Source organism: Labeo rohita, chromosome 6 (genome assembly GCF_022985175.1).
Source record: "Labeo rohita strain BAU-BD-2019 chromosome 6, IGBB_LRoh.1.0, whole genome shotgun sequence".
NCBI classification, from domain to species: domain Eukaryota; kingdom Metazoa; phylum Chordata; class Actinopteri; order Cypriniformes; family Cyprinidae; genus Labeo; species Labeo rohita.
This window is the reverse complement of record NC_066874.1, coordinates 27,016,905-27,043,285: the sequence shown is the minus strand read 5'-3', so window position 1 is coordinate 27,043,285 and position 26,381 is coordinate 27,016,905. Positions and strand designations below refer to the sequence as shown.

At 35.7% G+C, this 26,381-nt stretch overlaps 2 protein-coding genes across 10 annotated transcripts in view; both read left to right on the top strand.

Annotated features, from left to right (window-relative positions):
* foxp1b (forkhead box P1b) overlaps positions 1-10,681 on the top strand; it is a 207,743-nt gene extending 197,062 nt beyond the window's left edge. For all 9 annotated transcript variants that reach the window (XM_051113080.1, XM_051113084.1, XM_051113081.1 and 6 more), the window contains 3 exons: positions 468-537; positions 989-1,155; positions 6,878-10,681. In XM_051113080.1, coding sequence (XP_050969037.1) covers positions 468-537; positions 989-1,155; positions 6,878-7,022 — 382 coding nt within the window. In that variant the 3' untranslated portion in view covers positions 7,023-10,681. The remainder of the gene's footprint in view (positions 1-467; positions 538-988; positions 1,156-6,877) is intronic.
* frmd4ba (FERM domain containing 4Ba) overlaps positions 1-26,381 on the top strand; it is a 322,166-nt gene that overhangs the window by 130,841 nt on the left and 164,944 nt on the right. The gene's annotated exons all lie outside the window — the stretch shown is intronic.

The following is a 26,381-nucleotide window of genomic DNA, read 5'->3' as shown; positions in this document are numbered from 1 at the left end:
CCTCATTATCACTGTTAAGTAAGTACGCAGACTTTACCTTGTCATTTTGTCAAATTTTTATTTTTTTTTTACATTTTACTTTTTTTTTTTTTTTTTTTTTTTGCTTCAAATCAAAGTTTATAATACTGTGATTCACCATGTAGCTGGTAGGTTTGAATCATGGCTTATAACTCTTTAACAAAGACTTTAAAAATCCTTTTGGGAAAAATAATCAAAAACTAGCCAATTATTATATTGGAACAACCTTTTTTATTGGAAGTAGGCAAGTAGGCAGCTGGTTTTGGGACAGAGCTCTAGTGTTAAACAGCCTTTGATAGTTTAGTGCCGTCTATTGATTTTACTATTGAGTTTCATTGGAAATCAGACTGTACTCTAAATACTGACAGTGTAAAATCAATCTGTTCAATCGACAGTATGACTGGTTTCTGTACTAAACTGAATGTGTGTTTATACTGTTGTCTCTACAGAAGTCCAGCTCTAGTAAAGAACATCCATACCACTTTGGGATACGGTCCCGCTCTTTCTGCAGCCTTCCAGGTAAATGCACAATCTTGAAGCTTCCAATCCTCCGCCATATTATTTATATGGTTTCACTATGAAGAATAACAATAAAGCTTGTTAGAAAATACTTGCCCATTTAGCTGCGTTATAAGGTAACAGTCTTGCGTGACAAAACTGCAATTTCCATGATTCCCTTATGGCACTAAGAATGCAAATATAAAAACACAAATATATTGAGTAATTATCAAGTACACACTCTGCATTCTATTTTTTGTGTGAAAACTGTCAAAAGACTAACTAAATTCACTTGAACACGCATCATGTCATTATTATGACTTCCTAAATAGATCCTAAGAGGACTTCAAGTGTGCAGATGATTAAATGGTTATTTATATTGGACAAGCCCAAGTATTTGAAGGCCACTAAACGGTCCTAATGTTTTGTAGGAATTGGTCTCACAGAGTTGGTCTCCTCCATTCTGTTTTAGGCTTCAATGGCAGAGAACAACATACCTCTATACACTACCGCTTCCATCGGAAGTCCCACTCTTAACTCGCTTGCCAGCGCCATCCGAGAGGAAATGAATGGGGCCATGGACCACGGGAACAGCAACGGTAGTGACAGCAGCCCTGGACGCTCGCCCCTGCCAGCTATGTGAGTGGCTCACTTCCCACCTTCATAATGTGTGTGTGACTGAGATAAGGGCGCGAGGTAAAGGAAGATGTCCAGGAATCATTAGGTGCACGCGAGTGCGGGGCGACGCTCATTCGGCTTAGGTGGTGGAAATTTTTCACCAGGTCACTAGGAGTTGAAAATAGCCTCCGAACGCACAGTAGGGTTCGATGTACATTACAGTAGATGTTTAGCCAGCCGTGAAATTATATAGAAAACTGCAGTTTACAGAGGAAGTAGAAATTGCGAATGCAGTCTTAGAAGGAAGCCCCACCTTTAGCTCGTAAAGAAAATAGTGTCCGTGTTATTTCGAGGAGAAGTTTCTAAACTCGCATTTATTACGGGTCAATAGTGTGCGGCCTACTACGGCGAGTTCCTCCCTAATTATTGCCTCCATTTTGTTTAAATATTTACAAAAGTGGTGAATAGAAGATGACAGAACTGGCCTCCTTTTTCCACCCAGACAGGACTCGCAGCACGTCCGAAAACTCTGCGAGCCGTCGAGAGTGAAACAACGAAGGGAGGGGTGGGGGGTCGTAATTAGCCTCGACGAAACCGCTCCAAGATTTCCATGTAGCTGAGCTGCGGTCGGGGTTGGAAACCACAGCTCCCCATACACTTGTTGTATGGGAGGGACCGCCGTGTTGTTTGAAGCTTAAAATAATACGGTGCAGGCAACATGGTTTCCAGATGTCGGAGGACAGAATGGTGATTTGTTGCTCAGCGAGATTTATTGCAGTTTCTGTGAAATATCACCAAATCGTTTTTTGAAAAAAAGCAGTGTGGTAATGAACTCGTGAAGATGTGGGTGAGAGAAGTGCTAATGGCAGGTAACATAGCTGCGGGCCTGCCCCATCTGCAGGATACAGAGAGACAGGATGGGTGTGCTTGCTCTGAGGCGTCTGCCTCTCACCTCTCCAGGCATTTGCCGACTTAACACACTCAAAAGCAAAGATGTTGCCCCAAACACGAGCCGTAACAAAGTGTGAGAATATATGAGCATACATAAAGCATTAACATAAAACGCACTGAGGTTTATAAAGTTAACCAGATTTATGGATCATGTTATCAAGGGCATCGCGTTTCAATTTCAATGAATAACGTTTTCGCTAATAAAACAATTTCGTCACGTATAGATGACGCAAGAAAGCTTATTATTTTCAAATATTCAAGCAGAAATTAGATGGGCGGGTTATGCAACAATTTATTTATAATTGTAATTAAAATATTAAATAGTATTTCTAAGCATGTGTGGCCATGAATATATGTGACCACAAATCCAGTCATAAGTAGCACGGGTATATTTGTAGTAATAGCCAACAATACAATGTATAGATCAAAATTATTGATTTTTAGGATATTAAGTAGAGACCATGTTCCATTAAGATATTTTGTAAATTTCCTAGCGTAATTATATCAAAATGTAATTTTGATTAGTAATATGCATTTCTAAGAACTTCATTTGGACAACTTTTCTCAGTGATTTTCTCAATATTTCGATTTTTTTTTTTTTTTTTTTTTTTTTTTTTTCCACCCTCAGATTCCAGATATTGAAATAGTTGCATCTCGGCCAAATATTGTCATATCCTAACAAACCATACATTAATGGAAATCTCAGTTGACCCTTATTATTGGTTTTGTGGTCCAGGGTCACATATAAGCTTTCCATTGATTCATGGTTTGTTAGTATAGGACAGTATTTAGCCGGGATACAACTATTTGAAAATGTGGTGCAAAAAAATCAAAATATTGAGAAAATCGCCTTTTGTTGTCCAAATGAATTTCTTAGCAATACATATTACTAATCAGAAATTAAGTTTTGATATATTTACGGTAGGAAATGTACAAAATATCTTATGTTCTCATAGAACATCATCTTTACTTAATATCCTATTGTTTTTTGACATAAAAATACATTGACCCATACAATGTATTGTTGGCTATTGCTACACATATACATGGCTACTTAAGACTGGTTTTGTGGTCCAGAATCTCACACACACATTAGTGCTGTCAAACAATTAATCGCAATACTGTGTATATTCATGTATATATAAATACCCACAAATACAATATGTATTTTATAAATATTTACATGTATTTAAAAGTATATATTTGTATTGGTATAATTTATATTATATATAAATATTTTACTGTTATATATAAATATGACATTTTTTCTTAAATATATACATGCATGTGTGTGTATTTATATATACATAATAAATATACACAGAATAAACTTTAATTTTGGATGCGATTAATTGTGTTTAATTGTTTGACAGCACTTATGCTGTTACATTTTACCATGGTAATTCAATTTCTATAAAGTACATTAGATTACCATTTTAAAGCTGTGGAACTTGAATATGTTGAACATTCACTACTGTACCATGGTATTATCATCTGACACATTTTCTTCTTATTCCTTTCGGATGCAAATGCAAAAACAAATTCAATCTTTCTATTTGCATTTTATGGGTTATTTTGAACTGTGTAATTAAATGTCAACTATTAAAATAATTACATGCTATTGCCAACGCAAGTATATAATTATTTCTGTCTTAACATGCTACTAGGTAAACCAGGCCTGTAATTATGAGGTAAACACCGAGTTCGTTGTTAATAAAGCCGCTATATACCAGCATTATCGTTTTTGAATTATACATTCTCTAATGGGCTTCCATAGTGTCTGCACCTGTATGTATTGTTGCAGATGCCTGAAATCAGATGCTTCGGTCCTAATTACAATGAAGGCTAAAGCAGAGTGCAGCTCAGTTGCATATTAATAACAATTTCATGTTTGCCCTCCAGCTAGAGATTGAGAACCGGAGGCCATGGGATACACGGAGGCGCTTTGATCTAAAACCGATAGAATGGCGAGAGTTTTCTTATTATTCACGCGCAAAATATGATAACTCATTAGCATGGCGGATTTCTTAACAATCGAGCGCGTGTGCGGAGAGGTTGTTTGGGGGGAAAAATAGATATTGTGGCTAATTACATTTGCCAAACATGTCTTAGCGAAAACCTATAGTTTGCCATGTGAGACTAATTAACTTAAAGGCTCTTCCACAGCTGCTTCTAATGTTTATCCTTTTATTCTTTTGGCTTTGGTCGTCTTCCCCGGTACAGTCAGCGCTCGCTCATTGGCGCTGTATTTCTGCAGTGTTTCTGTAATGAGAAATTTGGCAGATCTCATCTCTGTGGACAATCCTGTGCCCAGACTGTGGGCCGGGGTTCATGTTTTGCCTTGTTTACAACTGACAGTGTTATTATTCTTGTAAGGGCTCTGTTTCTTATCACAGCCGTTTGTGTTGGGCCCCGTCGTCAGCGCCTCCTCCTTCCCTTCTCGTCTCGCACGCCTCCCCGCCACTGCTTCTATTCTTCCCCTTATTGACACTTTGGTTAGAAGTTGCATTAATTTTGCGTGTATTTAAAGCGTGTCTGGTCACCGTGTTGTGCGGCAGTGTTTTTTTTTTTTTTTTTTTTTTTTTGCACGCTTGAAGTTGATTAATGACGGAACCTTGCGCAGGGTCGTCCTCTAGAGACCCGCCTCACAGGTTGTGCATGTTAACGAGCGAGAAGAGGAGCGCGCCGAGCGGCACTGATCCGACGCCACCGGGAAGCTGACAGGCCGTCCGCTCGCTCGTTCGTGCGCCTGCCATCGCTCGCCACAGTCCATTCTCTCGTCGCCACGTCGCACGTTGTTAATCTCCCTCATTTATCAATTCAAAGTGAAAACCCTGTTGTCAGGCCAGCTGTGGAAAATAAAGCCGGCAGGTATCCCGGTGCTGGAGGAACTAAAAGGGAAGTGGAGTTATCAGGAGCACTGCTGTGCCACCTCTGTTAGTCTTTCATTAAAGAAACAGCCGGTCGTTATGCTGGTCCTTTTTATTTTTAGATATTTAACCAGTAGATGGTAGTGGCTGCACTGATACAATTATACTGTATATTGAGTTTTTTTTTTTTTTTTTTTAATTGTCACAAAATTACAGGGCCCTGTACTTGACTTGGTAACAAAAATATATTTTTTAACAATTCGTTCCCACAAGTTAAGAATTTATCTCCTTGTTTTATTCATTTGTTTGTTTTACATTTATTAATAAAATAATTTGTTTTATAATTGAATAATTGAATTTATTTCCAGTTTTAGTAAATCATGGCCATGTTGTAGTAATTTTGATTTTAAATGTGGATTTATTAAAATGAGGGAACAAATTCTTAAGTTGTGGCCACGATGTGTTTTTTTCCCCCCCACATGTCATGTGCCAGGCTACTGTAGATCCATGGAGGTTTTTTTTTTTTTTTTTTTTTTATTATTTTTTATTTTTTAAAACATTTTTATAAACCTCACCCAAAACTGAAAGTGATACTTCAGAGCTTCTGCTCAAAAAGTTAAATGAAGCACACAATATCCAAAGAAAATCTCTTTAAAAATATCCCTTCATTAAGAATTATTTTTATGACTATTTTTAATAATATATTAATAATTAATAATACTATATTAATAATATATTTATTAATATTAATATTTTTATTATAGCTTTTCTGAGAATAGAAATAAACGTGTGAATTTTGTCTGAAAATAATTTAACATTCCTATTTTTTTTATATTTATTAACAGTTAATTCCCACAAATTAAGAATTTATCCCCTTGTTTTATTAATTAATTCATTTTAGTTAATTAAGAATTTGTTCCCACAGCTTATTAATTTGTTCCTTCATTGTAGTAAATTGTTGCCATGTTGTACTAATTTTGTTTTCTCGTTTAGATTTTTTTTTTTTTTTTTTTTTTTTAAAGGAACAAATTAGTACAATGTGGCTGTGATTTACTAAAATGAGGGAACAAATTAATAAGTTGTGGCCATGATATATATGTATTTTTCTCCATGTCATGTGCCAGGCTACTGTAGATCCGTGTAGGATTTTTTTTTTTTTTTTTTTTTTTCATTTTTATAGACCTCAACCAAAACTAAAAAAGTGATACTTTGGAGCATTGGCTCAAAAAGTCAAATTAAAGACACAATATCTAAAGAAAAACTCTTTAAAAATATTTCTTCATTAAGCATTATTTTATTATTAATATGTTTGCTAATGTATTTAAGTTAATAATATATTTTTATTATTATTATTATTATTATTATTATTACTATTATAGCTTTTCTGAGAATGGAAATAAACATGTAAATTTTGTGTGAAAATAAATTAACATTTCTGTTTTTTTAATATATTTGTTAACAGTTAGTTCCCACAAATTAAGAAATAATCACCTTGTTTCGTTAATTAAGAATTTGTTCCCACAACTTATTAATTTGTTCCCTCATTTTAGTGGGCCATGTTGTACTCATTTTGTTTTCTCGTTCTGATTTTATTTAAAAAAAAAGGAAACAATTAGTACAATGTGGCTGTGATTTACTAAAATGAGGGAACAAATTAATAAGTTGTGGCCACAATGTTTTTCTCTCTCTCTCTCCAAATGTCATGTGTGGGGTTACTGTTGATCCATTATTTATTTACATTTTTATAGACCTCACCCAAAACTTTTTTTGGAGCATAAGCTCAAAAAGTCAAATTAAGCACATAGCACATAAGTTAATAATATATTTATAATACTATTATTATAGCTTTTTTTCTGAGAATGGAAATAAACGTGTGAATTTTGTGTGAAAAATTAACATTCCCAATTCGGTTTTATTTCCAGGCATCATATCAGCGTAAAAGAGGAGCCACTGGACCCCGAAGAGCACGAAGGCCCCCTTTCCCTCGTGACGACAGCCAATCACAGTCCAGACTTTGACCACAACAGAGATTACGACGACGACCACGTTCATGAGGACATGCTGTAAGCCTGGTTTCACCCAGGTCCTCTGCCTAAGAGGCCATACTAAACTGCGGTCGCCTGCGAGACCACTCCAGATATAGCAAGCCCAAGACTGGATTCCCAATCCTCTTGTTGACAGCTATTAAAATGTTCCGATTTACTCTTAGTGCCATTAAATACGAAACGAAATACGAGATAAGAAAAATCTATTCCATTTGGAAGTATTTTTGATTTGTTTCTACTTTTCGGTTTAAAGACGAGATGCGTACATTTCTACTCATCGCCTGATGAAGAGACGTTTGGTACTGGGGCCTGCTTCGACTTCCTTTCGGCATAAGTGACCACCGAGACCAGAGGACATGAAAACTGAGAAAGAGCTGAGAAAGACTCATCGCCCTCTGAGTCAAATAAACACTGATCACGAACTCTCACACACACACAAATCATTAGCGCTTCAACGAGCGTGCCACTCACAGTGTGCGTGTACGTATGTGACTTTAATTCATTGTCTCTGCCTTCAGATCTTCTCAAAAGGACAGTTCACACAAAAATGAAAACTCTGTCATTTCTCACCCTTACGTCATTCCAAACCTGTATGACTTTCTTTCGTTAGTGAAACAGAATGATTCATTTTGAAGAGTGTACGCAGTTGCGTTTTCATATAATCACTAAGGAGAGTGAACGGTGAGTCAGATCTTTTTAAGTGAATTGGATGATGAAGTTCGAAATCAAGCTCACTTGTCTTCGACTCAGTAGGTGCGTTCCCATTACGGATTGGCACAAAACTTTTGTGATGGCGGTAAAAAGTGTTGCAAAATGATGGCGTTACCATTAACCGATGTTACGCAGTAAGTCATGGCGATGGATGTAGGATAGGTTTATGTATGTCGCAGCCACCACATAAATTTGAATCGGTGGAGACGTACTGTAGGCATTTATCTTCGCAGAAGCAGCGTGGACAGCTGCTTCTGGGACGCTTCTGAAACTGAAACAAGTCGCAGGGCACCCGGTATATTCAAGCACTGTGTAGTCAATGTTTGTATAAGCAGCCACATATGTGACCCTGGACCACAAAACCAGTCATTTTTTTGAATTTGAGATTTGTACATCATCTGAAAGCTGATATATTTGGCTGAGATATAACTGTTAGAAAATCTGAGGGTGCAAAAAAAATCTAAATATTGAGAAAATCGCCTTTAAAGTTGTCCAAATTAAGTTTTGATACATTCACGGTAGGAAATTTAAAAAATATCTTCATGGAACATGATCTTTACTTAATATCCTAATGATTTTTGGCATATAATTTTGACTCATACAATGTATTTTTGGTTATTGCTACAAATATACCTTTGCTACTAAAGACTGGTTTTGTGGTCTAGGGTCACCTATGAGGTGTTTTTTGAGGCTATAGTACATTAAAGAATGATCATGTGACTTTTACGTACGCAATGTGAGCTGTAAATGTGAAAAAGCTGTTTCCATTGCAGTTCTTTGAAATATTCCTTTTTGGAATTGCCTGAAAAACCACCTCGTGTGAGCGTAAAAGCTTTTTTACGACATATGGCAGTTTACGCGAAATTGACGTGTTTCCATTAGGCATATTTTCAATTCGCAATTTCAATTTGTGCAATTTTAAGGGTAGTGGAAACGCAGCTAGTGACTCAAAAGGAGAGTGAATCAACCTAGAACTTATGGAAGTACAATATGGACCCCATTTCTGATGCTTTTATGTCGCTCCACTCCTCATTAATCAAAACGGCATGAAAAAGAGCAGCTGGTACGCTCTTTAAAATTTCATATTGTGTTTTTACAAATTAAAAGAAAGTCATACCGTTTTTAGAATATGAATAAATGACAGCATTTTTATTTTTTCAAGTGCCCTGTTCCTTTAAATTCGCTGTCGTCACAGCTGGAGGATATCTGTCTGGTGTTTTGAGGGTTCCTGGGCAAATAATTTAAACATAGTGTCCTCTCATTACTCTGTGCTGTTAGCTATATATCCTTTTTGTTGGGTTTGTTTGTTTTGGTAACTGATCAGACCTCATGAATAATGACGTGGAGTTATGGTGTGCTTAGCACTGGATGAATGTTAAGGCTTCTCATGCTCTCTTTTTTTCCCTCTTTCTTTCCTTTCGAAATTGAAACAGAATGTCGCATTACCGTGTAGTATTTTTCTGTCATTTGTTCCTAGCGTTTCGGATCGCCACTTTGCAGTCACATTGCCCTTGCGTGCCGACACACACACACAAACACGTTCTCCCTTTCCCGCTCATGAAGTCCATCTGCAAATGCACTACTCGTAATGAAGGCTCCCTCTCCACGCACCAATGAAGTTTAATTTTCACGTGGAATGAATGACAGAGAAATCAACGCAGGTTAACGTTTATCGTTCTGAAATTATACTTTCAAAAATCCCCTTGCATGCTAGCGTCAACCAAATCGCTGATCGCAACCGTCATCTGTACCGCAAAATGAAATGTCAGAAAATGTTGAAATAAGCACCGGGGAGAGAGGATTGCTAGACAAAAGCGAATTGCGATTCCTGAACGTTATTGTCGACGGCATATATGAAACTTTTCTTTGCTTTGCCTTTTTATTCAATTCCGTCTGGATGACTTTAAACTGCATTCCCTCGTTTCAATATCAGCTTCACCACATCAATGACCGGCTCAGCCTCTGTTATTAGACATGATAATAATTACACACGGGATAAACGTTAAAGGGATTACAGCCATGACCACTGAGCATTACGGCACTGGGGCAGCCCACTATGACCACATCACGCGACCCCGGGAAGCGACTCCGGATTGGAAGCTGCTGTCGCCGGCTAGTTTAGATTGAAATTTGGGGACCGCGCGAGGAATGACAACAGACTTTAGATTAGGCTTTTTTGGAACGACTGCAACCAACCACTTTCTGTGTTCTTATTTATTACTTCTATTTTTATTGTCATTTTGTTTTTACTTAAGTTGATGTTTAATGTCTCTTATCTGTGACTACCAAAGATACAAGATACTACAAGTTGATATATTCTATGTTCCATGCAATAGCTTAACGAAAGGCCAAATATCCTTAGAGCGTTCCCCGCATTGGCCGGACGCGAAAATTATGAAATGTTTGAAACTGTGTCTGGCTTATTATGGTGAAGAAAAAAAAAGAAGCAAGCCAAAGGGGTTGTTCGATGGGCAGCTGTATGTCTTTGCCTGTGACCAAAATAGTAGAGGAGAGGCAGAGATCGAGACCAACACACGACCAAATCAAAGCAATGTTGTCTTTGGGCCAATGAAAAGGAAAAAAGGGAGTGTTCTATCAGGAAATGATGGCTGTAAAGGAGAAGGATATGGATGAAAGAGTTTAGGACTGTGTTCACTGTCGTCACAGGAAATTTAAATCCAGGAGGGGGAAAACATTTGCATAACACAATGTGAACTGAACTTTAAACTGGACCACACAATGATGAGACTTTCATTTGTTCTCATACTTTGGATTTTTTTTTTTTTTTTTTTTTTTTGGTTTGTTTGTTTTCCCATTTTATTCTTTGAAAAGATTGTATGCCACTTACCTTGTAAATTCGAAACGGGATTCCCGATGTCCTTTTGTTAATCTTGGCAATGCTCTATGATTGTGTTTTAGTGTCTGTCAACTTATTACTTTTTTATATTAAAAAACACTCCTGTCAACCAATAAGCTGGGTACAAGGTACTTTAATGCCAGTTACTACTATTTGTAAATTTATCCGAGCATTTCTTACTGATTTAAAAAAAAACGTTCACTGAGATGAATCGAGCATCCGCGCAGCTGCGGTGGGACAGATTCGGGGCTCGTCTGAGATGTTATTCTCGAGCAGGTAGATGAGAGCATTCACCGCATGTGTAGCTCGGCATTACTGAAGAAATGCAGCATGAGAAACTAGTATGCATACCTCAGTTCAAACCTATAGGGAATGAGTAACAGAAAAAAGATGTAACATTTCACTCAGTTGCACTTAGTCGTACGTCCTGCATGTTTAGACTAAAACTGTAGCGAAGTATTTTAAGAAAAAGATTTTTAAAAATATATAAAAATCAGAGCTTGTTTATCATATTCTGTTTTCTTTTAAACCAGTCCAAACCTCAGGCTTTTTTTAAACGCTTCTTCGATTTCTTTTGCTTCTCACATGCGGTAAACTGTTTCCTGTCTCTGCTCTTTTAGCTCATGTTGAAGTAGGTTGTACATACACCACATTATAGCTTGTGTGTCCTCTCATTTTCTCCTGATTCTTTTCGAAGAACAAAAAAAAAATTACTGTTTGTATTCACTATGTTTGCTTTATCACAACTGCTTTGTATTTACTATTAAAAAAGACGGAAAAACACAAAGAAATGAGCTACTGCTGTATGTATTCCAATAGCAAACTGTGCTGCAAATGTAATTGACTTCATAATCCTTGCTTCTTCTGGAAGAAGAAAAAAAAAGGAAACTTGCAGACATCTGTGAGCGAGAGGGGAGGGAATGGATCCAGGGATAATCCGCCGTTTTTGGATTCTAAAAACTGTAAAATAGAAAACAGATTTGTCTCTGTTATCATTGACCGAAGAGTTTTGTACGCTCTTTCCCTTCTTTCCTAGCGTTAAGCTGTTTTTAATACGCTCAAAAAGATCCTGCTTTTCTGGTCTACATTAGCCAGGCAGGTGTACGTCCTCAGGAGCACAAGGGAAAATACTTGCAATTTTCTTAATCATTTTTTTTTTTTCTTTCTCTCATTTTCCACTAAAACATGTGAATTTTCATTCTAAGTACATTTCTTTTAAGGATTTTAAGACTTGACTCAAAATAAGGGGTTTATTACTACTAACTACTCATTTTTAAATCATACAGATTCACTGTTTTTAAGTTACATTAGTCTTTTTTTCCAGTAAATATACTAAAAAAAAGAAAAGGTTTGCTGTGAGGAAAGTCTATGAGTCATGAACCCATTATAATATTGATTTGTATGTACTATTTCTCTGAAAACAAGAGAACTGTACAGAGTAAAGATGTATAGATGATTCATTCAAGTTTTCTTTATGGCCTAATAAAACTCAAAGCAGTAGTTTTCAAATATATGTGACCCTGGACCACAAAAGAGTATCGTAAGGGTTGTTTTTTTTTAAATTGAGATTTATACATCAGCTGAAAGCTGAATAAACAATCTTTCCAGGACCGTATGTGACCCTGGACCACAAAACCAGTCGGAAGTTAGCATGAATATATTTGTGATTTTTCTTTTATGCCAAAAATCATTAGGATATTAAGTGAAGATCATGTTCCATGAAGATATTTTGTAAATTTTCTAACGTAAATATATCAAAACTTAATTTTTGATTAGTAATATGCATTGCTAAGAACTTCATTTGGCCAACTTTAAAGGCGATTTTCTCAATATTTAGATTTGTTTTGCATCAGTGATGATGTATAAATCTCAATTTCAAAAAATTAACCCTTATGACTGATTTTGTAGTCCATGGTCACATATTTGGCTGTTCAGCTATTTGAAAATCTGGAATCTAAGGGTGCAAAAACAATCAAATCAAACGAAGTTCTTACACTGTAAACTTAAAATAATTTACTTAATTTTTAGTTTAGTCAACTAAAATATTCCAATTGTCACTTAAATTACCATTAACTTAAAATTTCAGGTTGAGTAAACTAAAAAATTTAAGTCAGTGGGGTAACATTATTTTGATTTTTTTTTTTTTTTTTTTTTTTTTTTTTTTTTTTTAGCAATGCACATTACTAATCAAAAATTAAGTTTTGATATATTTACAGTAGGAAATTTACAAAATATCTTCATGGAACATGATCTTAATATCTTGATGATTTTTTGGCGTGAAAGAAAAATAATTTTGACCTATACAATGTATTGTTGGCTATTGCTTCAAATATGCTACTTATGACTGGTTTTGTGCTCACATATAATTAATCCAATTAAAGACCTTCACTTTCTGAAGGTTACACAAAAGACAGTTTTTAAAATGCATATTACATATAGTTTTAACAGAAACGCAACCATCTCTGATGCCTGTAAATCTTCACAGTTCTGTCTCTATCTAAAATCTTTACTTTCTCACTTTGCTGACTATTCCGTTATAGTCAGTGAGTAAAACTGGCTGGCGTGTTCAATGTAGACGCAATAAAAATGCAGTTTGTTTCTGAATTATATGCATCTTTCATCACCTGCGCTGCTATGGTCACACTATAATAAAAGCTACAGATAATTGTTTTTCATATATGCACATATGACATGCAAAGATAAGGCTGAAATCAGGCAGAAGTGAACTGCATTTATCAGTTTCAGCACAACATTATTGAGTGTCTTTCATTAGATTACAGACGCAGATATTTGCGCTGTTTGTTATCGAACGCTCGTCACCGAGTCCGTAATGACCGGCGCTATCACGGCGGCTCGCACATTAAATTACCTTCTAATTAAAAAGAGACAGTTAAACTGTCCTTTACCAACAGCAATTTAGGTAACTGCATTTGACCAGCTATAAATTGTTACTGCATTAAAATCCCAGAAATATTAGCGATATGGATTTCTTGATGGAAATTAATGCTGATGATGAGGAGTTTGCTTTTTATGAGGGATGCACAGGGTCATGTTAGCCACTAAACAGCAGACAGAGATCAGGCCTAAGCATTTTTAATCTTGTGAAACAAGCAATTACAAATAGTTGCATTGATTTGTTAAAAAGCTTTAGGTGACATAAATTGTTTCCCGCTTAGCTTATTGCTCTGATACATAAATGTCATCGGGGATATTATTAATTAAAGATGCTGGAAGACAAGATTTAAAGGAAACAATATAAAATTATGGTTAGACTTTTTGCTGGTAATATTTTATCCCTTATTTGGAGCTTCTTAATTTTATTGCTGTTGTCTCTCAGATATTACCTGCTCATAAGAGCAAGCTAGTTTTCTCCTACTCCATGAGTTTGTACCAGGGTTGTTATAGTTAACTCAAACTAAAACCACAACAATAAAAAAAATAAATAAATATGGTAACACTTTACAATAAGGTTCGTTAGTTAACTACATTACTTCTCCAGCATTTAATAATTTTAGTTACTGTTATTTTCAGCATTTACTGTATTAAAATCACAAGTTTTGTTTGTTAACATTAGCTAATGCACTGTGAATTAACATGATTAAACAGTGAACGACTGTATTTTTATGAACATTAACAAAGATTAATAAATAGTGTAATAAATGTTTGTTTATTGTTCATTTATGTTAGTTAATACATTAACTAGTGTTAACAACCTCATTGTAAACTGTTACCATAAAAATAAATAATAATTTCCATTACTTAAAATAAAATCATTGTTAACTGAAAATAATTCAATTAAAATAAAGTGTGGTTTAAAAAAAATAATAATCTAATTATAAATTATAATTATAAAATCATTACTAAAAATGATTATTATTTATATATGTATATGTATATATATATATATATATATATATATATATATATAATTTTTTTTTTTTTTTTCATCTAATTGCCAAGGCAACATTTCTCATTTTATTTAGGTTAACTTTTATTTATTTATTTATTTATTTATTTATTTATTTACTCACTCACTCACTTACTTACTTACTTACTACATTAAATTATTTACAGTGCCAGAAACCCACAACAAAATAACTAAAATTATCAATTTAATTAAAATGGAAATTTTAAACTGATTCAAAATTGTAATAAAATTATAATAGTATTTCAATAATGCTAAAATAACACTTGCACTGTTAAAAAAAAGAAAAAAGGAAAGAAAGAAAAAAAAAGAAGCAAAACAAATAAAAAAAATGATAAAGAATAAAAACAAAAAGCCCTACATCCATTCACACTGTGCTATACTTTATCTTGTAATTGGATAAAGAGCAATTTTATCATTTAAAAACTGATAAAATGTTTTGTTTTAGACTGTACATTAAATTCTTAATACGTGATGTTCAAAATAAAATAAAATAAAAATAAAATAAAATAAAATAAAATAAAATACAAAAATTAAAAAAAAATAAAATAAAATAAAACATAATGTCCTGTAAAAGTGAAGTTAAACATTGAACATTCATGCATGGCCCATGTTATTCAAATAAAATTAGAGGAAGTACATATTGCTCCATCAGATCTTTTATTCTCATTTTCTCTTGTTTATTCACAGCTTGAAAGGAATTCATTTTCAGTCAACCGCTCTCGTAAGTTTATATAAAAGCAAAGTTATGCCATTCAGCATCAGAGTATCTTTGCAAGGCATGAATACCTTTTGATCTTCAAATGAATATATGCCTAAAAAAAATCCAAACTGTCTCTATCATGTCATTCACACCAGTCTACTTATGTTACCGAGTGTGAGTCTAGCCCTTATTACCGAAGCCACGGTCTGCGTAGGCTTTTGGAAATGAAATGGACAGATTAGTGCATTATCTTATTTACATATATTGAATTGCAGTAACAAGACTCCGTTCCTACCCCTCGTTTCATTCTAATTAAAGTGTGGCAATGCAACGGCAATCCACACAAGAGCTTTGCTTTAATAGTCAGAGCTGGCAAATTCCCAATCCTGCGACGTGGCAATTAGCAGGGGCGGTTGTGTTTGCTATTCACGGTTTGATGTTTAAAAAAAAAGGAGAAAAGTTTATTAAGATGAGCTGCTTCGGGCACTGGTGGGCAATAGACCTGCTGCAATTAGATTCCAATTATTTGTCAGTTTCTGATATTGTAAACCGCCACTTAGCACATCAGTTAAATTGACACACTGTGCTGCTTGGTTTAGCCTGTAATTAAAACATTTTGTGTTAATTAGATGATGACCACTTCATTCCAGGGCCTCTTGTGTTTGGAGCTCGTGTTTGTTTGATTTGCATTGGGCATGCTGTTTGGATCATAGCTTGTCAGATGCTGCTTAATCAGCCAATGTTTTGTTTCAATTACTGCCAGCTGTTCTACAGGCCTCTCAGGGCTGCATATCAACACAGAACAGTAGGAAAATTACAGCACAGAAAAAAAAAAAAAAAATTAGTTAAAATATTGAGATAAACAATATGCTTAAATAATAAATAAATACTTAATATAATACTATTTTTTTAAAATATATCTTTTTTTTAATATACATTGTATTATTCATTTAAACCTTAATGATTAATATTATTGTTTTTTTATTCTTCTTTTGTGCTAAAAGGAAGCATTGTTGGAATAATTGCCACAGAATTTCCATTTTCAAGCAAGATCTCTTATCAACATATACTTTAACTGTAGGAAAATTAAGTAAAGAAAAAACATAAATTAGTATAATATGATAAATGATATGCACAGAAATACTATTTTATCAAAAGCGTACATACACCTTGCAGCATCTGCACAATGTTAATTATTTTACCAAAATAAGAGGGATCATACAAAATGCATGTTATTTTTTATTTATTAAGAAATTTCACATAGAACATGTTTACATATAGTTCACAAGAGAAAATAATTGTTGGATTTGAAAATGACCCCGTTCAACAGTTTACACACACTTGATTCTTAATAGTTTGATACCTGAATGATCCACAGCTGTGTTTTTTTGTTTAGTGATAGTTGTTCATGAGTCCCTTGTTTGTCCTGAACACAAAAATCATTTAGGTCCCACGAATTCTTTGGTTTTTCTGCATTTTTGTGTATTTGAACTCTTTCCAACAATGACTGTATGATTTTGAGATCCATCTTTTCGCACTGAGAACAACTGAAGGACCCATATACAACTATTACAGAACGTTCAAACACTCACTGATGCTCCAGAACGAACACAGCGCATTAAGAGCTGGGGGTGAAAACTTTTGAACAGAATTAAGATTTTTCTTATTTTGCCTAAATATCATATTTTTTTTCCATTTAGTACTGCCCTTCGGAATCTTCAAAAGATACTTACATGTTACCCCCCCCAGGTCTTAATGAATGGTGTTTCCTTTTAAAGCATCAGTGAGCATTTGAACCTTCTGTAATAGTTGCATATGAGTCCCTCAGTTGTCCTCAGTGTGAAAAGATGGATCTTAAAATCATACAGTCATTGTTGGAAAGGGTTCAAATACCCAGAAATGCTGAAAAACCAAAGATTTTGTGGGACCTGAAATTTTTTTCTGTAGAAGAGGAGGCAGTTAACTGTTCAGGACAAATAAGGCACTCATGAACAACTATCAGTAAACAACAACAACAACACAGCTGTGGATCATTTAGGTAACAACACAGTATTAAGAATGAAATGAAAGGGGTCATTTTTATAAATTCAACTATTATTTTTGTGGACTATACGTAAATGTCCTTTATGCGAAATATCTTATTCAGGTCAGTACTAAATAAAAAATAACATGCTTTTTGTGTGATCGCTCTCATTTAAGTAAAATAATTAACATTTTGCAGATTCTGCAAGGTGTATGTAAACTTTTGACCTCAACTGTATTTCTTATTTATTACTAATGCATTATTAAAACCACAAGTTGTTTGTTAAGATTAGACATTATATAAATGTATTGTTCATGTTAGTTAATACATTCATGTAAACAAATGACACGTTATTGTAAAGTGTTACTAAGATATTTTATTTTTGACTAAAAAAGGCATTATGAAATATTCAGATATTTAAATTGATTCACTTAGGACCCGTTTAAATATTTCAAAAAATAATAATTCGATCAGCATGATGATGAGCTTACTGATCGTATAATCAAACACTTTCTCTTGTGGTAAAAGGAAGCATTGTTTAGATTAATTTTCACATATTTTCCATATTCAAGCAGGATATCTGAATAATTTAGATGATGCAAAACAACATGAATAATTACGAGTCTCGCCGCTTTCTGCCACCACGCATTAATGGATGTGACCAAGTTTACTTTTGATTTACATATCATGAGTGCAAAAAGCACATTTGCAAATGCATTAATCTAAGGTCAATACATATTTAACCACTAAAGTAGGTCTGGAGACGTTCTGTGTATTATTATATATACACACATACAGAATGCAACTTAGTGTCTTTACCATTGCTCTTACGTGTCAAAGCAATTATATATGCCATAATGTTTCTGTTTCACAGATTGCTTATTTCCAGGTTTAAGATAAATAATTATGGAAAGTCCGTGTAACATCGAACGCTCAGAGAACGTGAAATCCTAAAAGCAGCAGGCCTACATTTCCCAAGTGTCTCATTAATATTTGGCACATTACTGTTTGAGATTAGAGCCTTGACTTTACAGGCCTTTACTTCTGTACACACTTTTACAGATACGTATTAAAGCAGCTTCTGATGGGACTCTCAGCCTGTGCAACTCTCCGCATCTCTCATTTCAGCCCAGATTTAATGCTCTTCTTCAGGGGAGGGGATGGAAAATAACTGTCATTAAAATATGTCATGGCAGCTGTTTACCTGCAGTGAACCTTGATTGAAGCAGGTCTGACTTTACACTGATGCCCCTCTAATCTGTATGACTGGCATGTTAATTTCCCCGACGCTGCCATTCAAAAACACAAACATGAAATGTTGGTTTTAGGTCTGGGAGCCCAGCTAGAGTGAATTTCAAGTACTTATTCAAATATTTCATTAAAATGTAAATTTTACATTGGTCCAACGCCTAGCTGTGCACAAGGCATGACTTAAGAAGTTATGAAGTTATAACACCAATCGGGTTTTTTTTCCCTTCCTGCATTTCCAACGCCAATTAACTTGCACTATAAATGTCCTTACCTTGTTTTATCTCTGCTAACCGCGTGGCAAAAAAAAAAAAAACGCATCAAACGCAACAGGAGCGAGATGGCTCGGCATTGACCGGTATTGGGAAGGAAAAAAGACAGAAGCCAATTAAACATCAAGCTTCGCGCAGACTGGTAGCTAATCAATTCTCTTATCGCCACAAAGTGCAAATGCACTGATGAAAATTGAAGCAGCGCGAGGATAAAGGCAAGCGTTGAGGAATTGTAAATGAGAGAATGTCCCTAAATGCAAATGCATGATCTGGATGGTCTGTTCATCTGTGTAGCATCAATGCATGCATATTGTGACTCCATAGACCTCGAGTCGTTTTTGATGTATTAGTCAAGTATCGGGTATTTAAGATTGGAAAATTGGAGATATGAGTGTATTGACAGCAACGGTGTGTTCGCAATACATCTGGAGCATTAATATCCGAGGTGTAGGCATAACTGGAAATGGCAAACTGATTTAATCTGTCACTTCCTGACTCACAAGCTCTCGTTTTTGTGTTTTCCTGCCAGGAAGAGACGCTCGAAGCCGGCGGTTTGCGAATTCTGGCACGTCACGTTCCGTCTCCCTTCCACTTTATTTCGATGGCGCAGACAACAGTCGCCTCCTGCTTCTTTATCTACTTCCCTCTCTTTTTTCTTTCATTTTTAACATTCAGGGGGAAGATAAAATGGTTGCAGGTGGTGATGAAAATAAAAGCCATCCATCATTATTTATTAGGCATGAAAAAGATACACAATAATGTAATTTAATCTCTCAGCAGACAATTATTTCCACATATTGATAATGCAAAGCGAAAAGTGCCATGAATCCTAATATGATGTTTGCTTTTATTGGTGTATAATACAAGCAGAACAAATAATGTAATTGTATCAGGAAGAGAATGTAATTATTTGCACATGCTAACATTATAATAGCAATCTGCCTCAGACAATGGTATCATATTATTTTGCTGTGCTTAACTAGTTACAATTTGCATTTACTTATTATGTCTCAGTGGCAATAAAGCCGCCCCCTCTTGTGCTTCAAGTAGACCGCTGTTATTATTTGAACCCCCGTCTCCAACTTTTGATTGTTTGCAACTTGCTGAGATTTGAGATCATGAAAGTTTAAGTTTACACCCAGGAGGAGCGTCGTCTTTATTGAAGACTTTGATAATATCATCTCGCGTCCGACTAATTCTTTTCAGGCAGTCCTATGCAATATAGCAGAGTTTATTAAAGTTAAAGCATCGAAAACTCACTTGGATCGCTTCGTACGGCTTTCTCGTGGTCTTACTACTGCACCGACTGCACCTCCAGACTTCTCGACCCAAGGAGAAATCTGGAGTAAGGCAAGGGCCATCTCATCATAATTCATCGTGACCTAACATGCTAGAAACAAGAATCCTCCCGAAGAGCAGCCTTTAAACAGATTTTCTCGATTATTTGTAATGATTAACCATTAAACATACATTAAAAAAGCATCTTGATGCACGGACTGTCAGGGCACATCAGGCATGCGTCCTTCTCGCCCGTATCTTTAATAAAATGGTGTTCATGCCATATTGAACTAATGACCAGGAGAGTCAATGTAAAATTAGATCAAGCATCCACACTTGTGTCTCCCTGACATTATGAAAATGTTTTATTGATGACTCATTACAGGCCGTCCGGCATGAGGTGAGGGCTTTTTTTTCCCCTTCTCCCCTCTCCTCGATCCATCCTAATAGAAGATGCAAAGCCTAATAATGATAATGCCTCCTGAATAATTAATCCCCCCAAAACCCAATCCATCTCGACACGGGACGTGTACATATTTTAGCGCCTCATTTGCATATTTAGAACAAACAGCAGCACAAACCCATTAAAGGGCCAGTGCTCACCTCTTGTGTTTGATGCATAGTAATGAAGGGCTTTTGAGTGATTGGCTTTTAAGAATTAAGACGAGGGCGGCCGGATGCCGAAAAAACTCATACTGCGTGCGGCGTGCATCCTCCACCGGAGGCTAGAGCAGTGTTCTGAAGTCATTAGTGATTTGTAAATGATATTTGCTCCCTTGTGACATATCATTTGAAATGCTATTTCTAATAATAACCGATATTAAAAACAACCGGCGCACATTCCACAAATACGAACGTCTTGAGGGGGGCGCGAGCACTTCTTAATGTCAATATGAATTGCGATTCAAAAGTGCATCTAACAAATATTAAAGACTCCCCGAGGTTTCTTCCCAACATTTAACCGTCTTTCGCCACAAAAGGCGAGAATTACAGCGACCGGGGGAGATTACGCTTCCAAATTGGCCAAGGATAAACTTGACTTGGAATGGAAATGGAAGAGCAAATTCATTCTGATATTTTGCGCTGCGCTTTCATCCATCAAGCTAAAATAATGGCATTGTGGCTGATTCCGGTTGCTGTAGCACAACGAATCAGAGGTGTGGTGATAAAGCAGCCAGCGCTCCCTTTGGCATTGTGCGCGCCATTGTCGCCGCCTCAAAACCGCTCATTTGAACTGTCACCTCCTTTCTTAATGACTCCTTACAAATCCCACCGCTTCCTGCGGTGCGTTTCCTGTCGACTTCATCGCGGGGGTGAAAAGAGAAGGGAAGAGAAAGTGAGAGAGATACAGCAGTTGGCGCTACACCCTACGCCAGCTCAACCGGAAGCCACACCAGCGCCGCGGTCCTGTTATACCACGATCGGGGGGAAAAAAAAACACGGGCCGCAACGCCAGGTAATGCTGCCAATCGGCAGCAGACGAAGCCCGCAGACCTGCTCTGGATACGCCACTGGTCTTTGAAATTAAAGTCAGCTTTGGTAATCCACAGAAATGGCCCCCTCAGACTGCTCTTGCTTGCAGTTTAGTTTCACCCCGGCTGGCGATAAAGCATGACAGAAATACAGAGCGCTATCTGCTAGCGGAGAAGCCTGATAGGTTCTGCCAGCTTATCGTACAACAGGCAGCTAACCTTCCTTCCCCTGTGTCTGGCCCCTGAACAGAATTGAGGAGTCAATTTACAAAAGCAGTCATGTTTGGTTGTAAATAAGACAGCGTATTCACCCTTCAAAAAACCAACGGCAGCGAGGAAGAAAAATGTAAGTGCACGAAGCATAAAAAGTTCCGATTTAACCTCGTTTCTAGCCTCCAGTCACAACCTGGTGTAATACAACAAACCGGGAGCGTGCGTTAGCGGGAATGCATGTAAATCCAGGCCGAGGAAGGGGCTGCGGATTGACACGGATCTAGCCGAGCGGGTTTCGTCTGTACCAGGGTGGGATTAACAAGCTTAAAGAGGGCTTAAACACCATCCTCCAAGTTTACCTGTTATACAGCGTAACTTCATCAAAGGATGGGTGCGACGCTGCCTTTTAAAACCTTTTTATGTTTGTTCACAGTTGTCAGTCTCGGGAATGAACTCATTTGCGGGGTTAACGCTGGTAATCGCTTCAAAAACAAACCTCAAAGTTCAGGGCGTAAGTATTATTGATGGGAAATGGACTAATGTGCGGGATTGTGCCAGTCATATTTTGCCTAAGAAGATCACGAGTTCAGGCGCTTCTGCGCATCAGGTAAACATCAAAAGTCAGATTTCTGACAGTTACGTGTCAGAAAGTCTCAACCTCACAAGTTTTTGAAACTGAATGCACATTTTCTTCACCTTGCACGGTTTATAGCAATACACTGATGTTTAAATTCTGGTCAATACCAGCCAATACTTATTTTCTTGTAATGGCCTAGCACCAATAAATGGCTGATAATATAAATACTATGCAATAAATAAATACATCAAATTCCTGAACGTGAATTTAGAATTTAGGTATCACAACAATGTTACCGTATACAGCATGGAAAATTATATAAAAAGATGATATACTGTTCCAATTTAGTTTAAATATAGTAAAATGAAGTAATTGTTTTGTTTTTTTTAAGTACTTATGATAATATAAAAAGAAACAAATATCAGCTGATATATATGCTTATATATCTATATAGAAAAAATGAAATAAATTCTATGAAAAAGTTAGTGTTTAATATTAATAAGCATGTTTTCACCAATAAAAAAGGAAAAACTTGGTAATTGCAACTTTTTTTATTTCACAATTTTTTTTTTCAGAATTATGATATAAACTTGCAATAGCAAGTTAAAAAGTTAGAACTGTGCGATATATAAACATGCAATTATGAGTTATAATTGTTATAAAATTTGTCTTTTTTTCCTTTCTAAGAATGGGACATTGTAACTTGCAACTGTGAGTTTATTATCTTATAATTTGGAGAAAACTGTGACTTTCTAACTTGTAATTGTGAGTTTATATCTAAAAGTCAGAAAAAAGTAAGAGAAAAGTCAAAATTGTGAGAAAAAGTGGCAATTACCTTTTTTATTCTTTATTCAAGTGGTGCAAACAGGCTTCTATAGTTTGACAAAAAGTCATCAAATAAAGAAAATATTTGATATCAGTCAAGAATGTAAAACAAAACTAAATAAAATTGAATAAACCCCACATATCCCTGATATAGATGACATTGTCATCTAAAGCTTAAAAAACACAGAAACAAATATTTAATATGAATCAATACTAGGAAAAATAAAAATTAAACTATTTAAATATATGTATATATATATATATATATATATATATATATTTAAAGGTGAAGAAATACTCCATTATTATTAGCTGTCTCTGTACAGGGAATAATTCTCGCCAAATACTTTGTTTCTGCATGTTAAAAAAGTGCAAGTGTGTTCCTTTTGGCCAGGATGTGGCTCTGGGCGCAGGGGCTTTAAGCACTACCTTCAAGGCTCTGCAACTAGCACTAAATTTCAGACCCTACAGGCACCAAAAAAGAAAGACAACCACATTTAGCTGAGGTGAAGTTAGAAAAAAATATGCGGAGCCAAGCATTTTCAGTCTCTGTTTTGACTGTAAACAAAAATCCACCAAATAAAACATTGCCAACTCAAACAAAATGATTTGGAGTTTGTTTTCTGCTTAGAGGTTTAAGAGATTTCTGGGCGCTATTTCAACGTGGGCTCGCCTAGCATTTTAGTATCTCTCAGGAACCGAGTGCCATTTTAAAAAGCACTGTATTCTGTTTTGTTTGGGTTTTGTATTTTCCTCCTAAACAATGATAACATTTTTCTGAACCAGAGTCGCTGCCAATGAAATTAATGGGAGGGTTGTCAAGTGCATACAGGAAGTGAGCTTTTTAAATAAACACATTGTTTCAAAACTAATCCACACCCTTATTGTTTACTGTTGGAGAGCACAGGCTGGGTGTGTTGTACAGACAGCTTGACACTGGCCTCCCCCAATTAATCCTCCCTGACAAGGCCATTCTGATTTTAGAGTGAGGGAAAAAAAGGAAAAGAGAAAGTGGAAACAGGGCGGGGGAGTCAATAGGCAAGTTTCCTCCTCAGATACAGTCAGGATCAATGAAACACCTTAATGACTCTGTCATCACTTGGACACTCTCAGGGGAGTTTTAGAAGCTCTTATTTACAGTACATCACTTCTGGAGAAATCTACACAAGACAGCGATATTTGAAACAGAGGCAATTATAAAATGTATCAAATTAACATACATTCAAGTTACCATATACATTAAAATGTGTATAAATATAAATGATGCTATAAAAAATAAACACTAATATGTGACTAATATTAATGTTAAAGCTAAAAATTAATGATAAGTTCCTGACATTTCCAAGACAATATACAATATAAAAAGTGGTTAATGTGCAAAGCTAATTTAAAGCCTAAAAAATAGTATTGTTGGTATAAATCATATAAATAGCTGCATAATATTGAATGTGTTAAAATTTAAGCTAAAAGAAAAAAATGGATTTAAAAATAACACAAAAATATGTTCCTGATATTTCCAAGACAATATACAATACAAAAAGTTGTTAAATGCAATCAAAGAGCTATTTCCAAACAATTTAATGCATAAAAAAAAATACTTTTGTTGAACCCCCCCGAAAATATATATATATATATATATATATATGAATAATATTACAATTATCAAATAAAATTTAAGCTAAAAATGACTTTCCAAGACAACATACAGTGCAAAAAGTGGTTACTTTTAATTAAAGAGCTACCCATTTTATATTTATTGATTTGAATAAAACCAGTTAATGTAATTTTTTCAGTGTACTAATTAGATATTAGTTTCAGCCAAATGCAGTTTGTAATTTCAGAATGTAAAAGCATATCAAATAAAAAAAATGCATATTATCAGTTTTATATATGTAAGTCTAATGAACACAATACCTCTTTAAGTAATATAAAAAAAAACTAATCTGTATGAAAATGTAATAAATGGGACCATTTAATCATCAGTAAACTAACTGATGGGAATCAATTCATCATAATATGCAGTGTCTACAATTTCTAAATACTAAAAATGTGTATTTGTCCTTTAATTCATATACATCAGTAACACTATGACATAGATTTAGTAGGCTGCAAGTTAGTTTATTAAATAGTTTGGCTAAATTGATCATCCTTTCAACTGCCATTAAGTTCTGTTAAACTCATTTATTCATGTTTAATTTCATCCTCCAAAATCAGCACAGAAAAAAAGCGCTACAGTGAAACGAGAAAAGGTTCGGCGCGAGCGAGCGCTATCGTCGCCGTCTGCTGTAGGAAACTACATTCACTTTGGAAAGCTTTGTTTCCATGCGCTCCAGAGTTGGCCACTCTAAAACAAGCTCGAAACCCATGAAACCTGACCTCCAACACATGAATCACAATGACCTCATCCTCCACTTCTCCTGCTTATTGCCTTTTAATGACTCCTGATTCATATTACCTTAGTATCATGGCCGACGTCTTTTCCTTCACCCTGATTCGTTTATTTGTTATTCTGATGTGGGCCAGCTCCGCTTAGCTTGAAGTCTTGTCTGGTCCTACCATATGTGCACAAATAGATGGCAACAAGAAATGAATGAAAACAAATAAAAGGAAAATATACTCATCACACGTCACCACAAACGGCTCTCCGAGGCCTTCTGTTTTCCAGCCCCGGCTCCACACGTGGCCTGACTGAATATTCAAGAGACATTTATAGGAAATAAATTAAGAGACGAATTCAAACCATATGGCGGCGGGGGGTGGGGGTGTTTGTGAGAGGTCCTGCATCAAAGCTCGCTCCGCGGATCACACCATATTAGCTCTGTTTTTCCAGTCCGGCAGAATCGGGGAAGGGAACCACAGCCGCGCTGGCGATAGGAAACATATGAGTGCGGACAGCAGACGGGGAACCCAGAACGCAGGGTTGAGGGCAAGGCGTCGAAACGCATCGGTAGAAACGATTACAGTGTGTGGGGGGACGTATGGTGGCACGGCTGTGCTATTTGTGTGCTGTGAGTTTGTATGCGGTTCTTACATAAGATATTTGTTTAGTACATTTGCAGGGTAATATAAAGTGTGTGTGACATCAGTGATGGTGCTTTGAAAGGAACCTGTCACAAAATCTGCTGGGATTACTTGATCTATTTTTTTCCTTCAGAACTGCCTGTTCATCAAAGAATCAAAAGCAGCACATCCGTTTTCAACACTGGTAATAATAATCACCAAATCAGCATATTAAAATGATTTCTGAAGGAGGATATGACATTGAAGGTGGAAGTAA